The sequence below is a fragment of the Hemicordylus capensis genome, chromosome 17 (assembly GCF_027244095.1).
Source record: "Hemicordylus capensis ecotype Gifberg chromosome 17, rHemCap1.1.pri, whole genome shotgun sequence".
NCBI classification, from domain to species: Eukaryota; Metazoa; Chordata; class Lepidosauria; order Squamata; family Cordylidae; genus Hemicordylus; species Hemicordylus capensis.
In genome coordinates, this window is record NC_069673.1 from 10,616,980 (window position 1) to 10,622,543 (window position 5,564).

The following is a 5,564-nucleotide window of genomic DNA, read 5'->3' on the forward strand; positions in this document are numbered from 1 at the left end:
TAAAGAAACACCCATCCTAAAACCTGGATTTCTCTCTCACACCACTCACACGCACCGCCCGAGCAAAGACACAAGAGAATTCTTTTTTAAATAGGTACTATTTCATCATCATCGTGATCATCATCATCTCTGCAAAAATAAAGACCCAAGATTTCCGAAGTATTTGTGTGTGGGATCGTACAATTGTTTTTATAAAACAGCGCGCTGGGGCTCCTTCCTCTCGGCGTCCTCCGCTCTCGCCCCCCACCCCCGCTTCAGTCTTTGTTGCAGGGTCATCGTGCGCCCCCCCTCCATCCCCACCCTCCCCCCGCCCCCCCAAAAGAGCCAAGCCGGCTGCCCGCCCCGTCTAAAAAGCCACGATCGCCCGCGTCCACGCTCCCAGGCTAGCGAGAGCTTGTTTGCTACACAGCTGCCCGTTGAGCGGCTGCTCCGAGTCCGTCGTCGTGGGCGGCTGCTGGTTGTGGTGGTGGTGGGGATGGTGGTGGTGATGGTGCTGCTGCTGCCGGCTGACCAGCCCGCTGAAGCCGGAGCCGAAGATGGAGATCAAGTTGGAGATGTTGGACGGCTCCGGCGGCTCGGGGTGGAAGGCGTCCTCGAAGCGGGCGCGCTTGGGGCAAGGGGCGAAGGCGGGGTGGGGCGGCGGCGGCGGCTGGGAGGGCTCGCCGCCCCCTCCTCCTCGAGCCCCGCTTCCGACGGCCGACCCTCCTCCGGCGTCCTCCTCGCTCTCGTGGCCCGGGTAGTATTTGCGCTTGGAGCCCGGGCTGGGCGCCGCCGGCGCGAGTCCCTGGCCGCCGCACGACGGGCACTGGGCGCAGCAGTCCTGGTGCAGGTAGCCGTTCTCCACCGTAGTCACCACGTGCGTGTCCAGGTCCAAGACGGTGGTGCGGCTGGAGCAGTGCGGCGCCGAGGCGGCCGCCAGCCCCGACGGCGGCAGGGCGCCGGCGGCTGCGAAGCCGCAGCTGTCGGGCGCCGCGTAGAGCAGCCCCAGCGAGGCGCGCGGGTCAAAGGGCGGCGAGGAGTCCCTGCAGAGCCCCGACGGCGCGGCCGGCTGCTGGGGCAGCGGCAGCCCCAGCGGCTCCTCGTCCTGCAGCGCGGCGCAGCCGGCGGGCATCTCCAAGTCGCCGCCGCCGCCGACTCTGGCCAGGGCGCAGCTCCGCAGCTGGCCCTGCTGGACGCCGCCGCCGGCGTCGTGGTGGTGGTGATGGTCCCCGGCGTGGCCCCCGGGCAAATGGAGAGGGCTGAAGTCCGCCGTCGAGAGCTCGGCTCCGGGCGCGGCAGCCATGCCCAAGAGCACGCCGCCGCCGCCGCCCTCCTGGTAGGGCTGGTGCTGCTGGCGGCGGCAGAGCTCGGCGTAGCGCTCGCTCAGGTAGAGCTGCCGGGCGTTGCGCAGCACGTAGGAGACCAGCAGGTTCTTGTGGAGCTTGAGGCCGCCGCGCTGCGTGCGCGAGCTGTGGATCTTGCGCAGCGACAGGGCGATCAGGCTCTGCGCGTCCAGGGCGCCCTCCATCCTCCTGTGCCTTCTCCGGCGGCGACGGCAGCGGCGGCGGCCCCGCAGCCTCAGCCGCCCGCCTGGGCCCGCCGCGGCCACCCCAGCGCAGGGACGGACGGAGGAGCCGCCCGAAGCCGGCAAGGACCCGACGCCCGAGAGCGGCGGTGGCAGCTCCCCTCAGGCGCGCACCATCGCCGTGGCCCTGGGCAGCCGGCGAACCCCACCCCTTTCTCCCCTTGCTGCTTCTGCGCCCTCCGCTGAAGCTGCTGCCGCTGCCGCTGCTACCTCCTCGCCTTCCTCTCTCCAGCCGCCCGCGCTTTGGAGAGGCAAGGCAATAAGCGCCGGCCGGCCCAGCCCCCGCTATTTATATGGCCTCTGCCGCCCCGCCCCCGGCAGCTTGCCCCAATCAGGGGCCGCCTTCCGGCTCGATTGGCACTCGCCGCCCGCCCCAGAGAGGCCCGGCCGGCCAATCAAGGGGAGGCGGTTCCTTTGTGCTATTCAAATGCCTAACAGACTTGGGGGCTTCTTCTTGGCTGGCTGGAAGGTTCTCCGGAGAGAAGCGAGTGGCGGTGGCAGGCAGCGGGCTGGAGCGATTTCGGCTGCGGCGGCGGCTGCAGCAGTCCGGATGGGGCCGGGGGGAGTCCGATCTGCGAGGGAGGAAGGGCTGGCGCCCCTCGGGGCAGGCTGGCGGGGCCAGGGGGCTCGCCAAGCGGGGTCTTGGAGGCGCATCGGGAGGACGCGCGGCTGGTCCGCTGTCGCGCTCTCCCGGCCGCCCCGCTCAGGTGAGCGCTCTGCCATGTGCGGGGAGGGAACTGGGCAGGGCGTCGAGGGGAGGGAGCGGCCCTCCTGCTTCCGATCCTCCCTCTCCTCCCCGCCTTCCCCACAGGTGCAAGACGCCCCCGCGGAGATCAATACCCGTTTCTCTAAAGAAGTAAACTAATGGTGCTTTCCTCTTCTGGAAAGAAAAACCAACCAATGCGCCTAGACGTTAGCACCAACAATTCTATATCTATAGGATGGACGCTTAGAGCGCGATCCTTTTTCGCCTGACAGAAGCCCCGCTGCCCCACTGAGAGACTTGCAGCTCGCGTATTTACTCTGAAGTAAGCCTTACTGAGATCAGTGAGCAACACTGAAGTCAACCCTAAAGAGACCAATTAAATGCCCTAGGCGTATTGACACCAAAGTAGACCTTGGTGAGATGCATTTGAGTTGCAGGAGTCAGACATAGGAAGCGGCCATATACTGAGTCAGACCATTGGTCTATCTAGCTCAGTATTGTCTTCACAGACTGGCAGCAGCTTCTCCCAGGTTGCAGGCAGGAGTCTCTCCCAGCCCGATCTTGGAGATGCTGCCAGGGAGGGAACTTGGAAGCTAGATGCTCTTCCCAGAGCGGCTCCATCCCCTGAAGGGAATCTCTTACCATACTCACATATTTAGTCTTCCATTCATATGTAACCAACCTCCTCTGAAGTATGTTTCACTGAGTTTCACTGAATACTATGCTATCTGATAGTATTGCAGGCTCAGTGCATGTTCAGATTTTTGTTTTGAAACTCTGTCATGGAATTGTTTTATTTTCCAACTCCCCCACCCCCAAATCTCCAGTTTTGTCTTGGCCAAGCTGTGGGATTGATCCTGAAGACATGGAAGTGGTGGAGAGCTTCTGTCTTTTAGGATTGACCGTCAACAGTCAAGGATCCAGCAGTCAAGAAATACGCTGCAGACTAGCACTTGGTAGGGTTGCCATGAAGGCCTTGGAAAGGATATTGAGATGCCGTGACGTGTCTATACCTACAAAGATTAGAGTCGTTCAGACAATGGTTTTCCCCATGACACTGTATGAATGTGAAAGCTGGACTTCGAAGAAGCAAGAGAAGGAGGAGAAGGAGAAAGAAGAGAAAGAGGAGCAGGAGAAAGAGAAAGAGGAGAAGGGACAGGAGGAGGGGGAGGAGAAGTAGCAGGAGTAGGTGACTGTTCTGAAGTAGCTCTTTGCTGAGCGGTGGCAGAGGGAGGAAGGATGGTAGAATAGTAGAATAGCCTCAAAGGGTGTGTGTGTATGCTTTGCAGGGTTGTGTTACTTGTAAAACCTTTTGAAACTTCAAAACTAAACGGATTATCCTTCTATCCATCCATCCATAAATTAAACAGTGATCACTGTATTCCTTTTACAGAGTACGTTGTAAGCAGAAGAGTTTGTTGTTTTTCTAAAATAAATATTAAAATAAATAAATAAATAAGACATACTGAGGAACCTAAACCAGAATGGGATCCAAATGTTGAACGGCTCATCTTCCTGGTTTTTGGAATTAAGCAGACGTTCTGGTTCTGACACTTAAATCCCTAAACTTCCAGGGGCTGGGATCCCTCTTCCCCCATTTCTGCCTGCCTGCACATCTAGATCAAGATCGCAGGCCTTGATTCATGCTCCCCACTCAGGGCTGCTCAACTTGGGCCCTCCTGCAGATGTTGGCCTACAACTCCCACAATCCCTGGCAATTGGCCACTGTGGCTGGGGATTATGGGAGTTGTAGTGCAAAAACAGCTCCGGGGCCAAAGTTGAGCAGGCCTGTCAGGGCTGATGGAACAGGGTATTTTGGGTTGCCGCCCCCTGGTTGTTGAATGTCCACCCTACAAAAGCTTGCTTGGGACAAACTCTGTTGAACTGCTTGGGTTTGCTGCATCACATTAGCTTGAACACGAGCACACCGGCTCATCTGTGCTTTCATGTGCCCTACAAACCACGCCATCCGAACACGGAGGCAAAGCAGTCCTCTGCACGTGCTGTGTGTGTTGTGAAAGCCGGGGCAACAACCACTGTGCTCTCAGAAGAAGCAAGTTAAAACAGAGCCTAGAAGTGCAAGGGAAGCCGCTTGAAGGATGGAAGAGGAAACTTTGCCAGAAGGCGAGAGGAGGGAGGTGGAGGTGCTGCTGTTGCAAGGGCTGATGGGCGTAATAGAAGAGGCAGTTGTCTGAGAACTCTGCAGTCCTGGGAGGAAAGAAGCCAGAGTTTCCAAAGGTCCCACATAAGCCGAGGGGCTGGGTCTTTGCGAGCCGAGGAAGCCCTCAAGCGGACTCCAGGATGTGTGGACTGATGAACGTTATATCCTGCTTCTGGTCTGGGAGACCTCAAAGCGGCTCACAAATGTATATACAGTAACATAAAACAAGACTTAACTTGTTTAATAGAATAAAACAAGAATTCCTAATAATGAATCCCTTTAACAGGTAAAGGCCACTACAGCTGGGGATTCTGGGAGCTGTAGTCAACAACATCTGGGAATCCCTGTTAGAGGGAACACTGATCTCTAGCCCTGCTAACTGGGGGGAAAGACACCTTTCAATGTTCTCTTTTATATCTAGATACATAGGAAGAGGCCATATCCTGAGTCAGACCCTTGGTCCATCTAGCTCAGTATGGTCTACACTGACTGGCAGCAGCTCCTCCAAGGCTGCAGGCAGGAGTCTCTCTCAGCCCTATTTTGGAGATGCTGCCCGGGAGGGGAACCTTCTTCTGCTCTTCCCAGAGCGGCTCCATCCCCTGAGGGGAATATCTTCCAGTGCTCACACTTCTAGTCTCCCTTTCATATGCAACCAAGGTGGACCCTGCTTAGCAACGGGTACAAGTCATGCTTGCAACCACAAGGTCAGCTCTAGCAGAGGGACAGCAACTGTTGTGGTGCCTGTGTTCAGGGGCGTAGCCACTATTGTGCGAACGGGTTCAAAGAACCCGGGCCACCAGTGGAAAAGGCCGCCAAAGCCCTGTGGCTCAGGCTCCCGAGAGAACTTCCCCCTCCCACGGGAGGGCGGAGTTTGCTCTGGGCTCCTCTGGAGCCTGAGTCACGACCCCATGCGCTTGACGTCATGTGCACGGGCGTATTTGGAGGGGGCTGCTGAGCGGGGCTGGACCCAGCGCGCCACTCAGCTGCCTCCACGCCTGCCCGTGTATCTTTTTAGATTGTGACCTTTTGGTGGGGGGCAGTAGGGAACCACAGTCTGACCTTCTTGTGGCACACAGTTTGGGAACCACCCGCGCTAATTGTCTGTTTACTCATGCATGTAGTCTCCCATCCAA

General features: G+C 58.3%; 2 protein-coding genes across 2 annotated transcripts; one reads left to right on the top strand and one right to left on the bottom strand.

Annotated features, from left to right (window-relative positions):
* Nucleotides 1-312: 312 nt before the first annotated feature.
* On the bottom strand, nucleotides 313-1,857 carry IER5L (immediate early response 5 like). Its single transcript, XM_053281996.1, has one exon. The coding sequence runs from the start codon at nucleotides 1,505-1,507 to the stop codon at nucleotides 347-349; it is 1,161 nt and encodes a 386-aa protein (XP_053137971.1). The 5' UTR covers nucleotides 1,508-1,857; the 3' UTR covers nucleotides 313-346.
* LOC128338873 (uncharacterized) lies at nucleotides 1,756-3,651 on the top strand. The gene is made up of 2 exons (XM_053281998.1): nucleotides 1,756-2,271; nucleotides 3,098-3,651. The coding sequence occupies exons 1-2, from the start codon at nucleotides 1,992-1,994 to the stop codon at nucleotides 3,448-3,450; spliced, it is 633 nt and encodes a 210-aa protein (XP_053137973.1). The 5' UTR covers nucleotides 1,756-1,991; the 3' UTR covers nucleotides 3,451-3,651.
* Nucleotides 3,652-5,564: the final 1,913 nt, after the last annotated feature.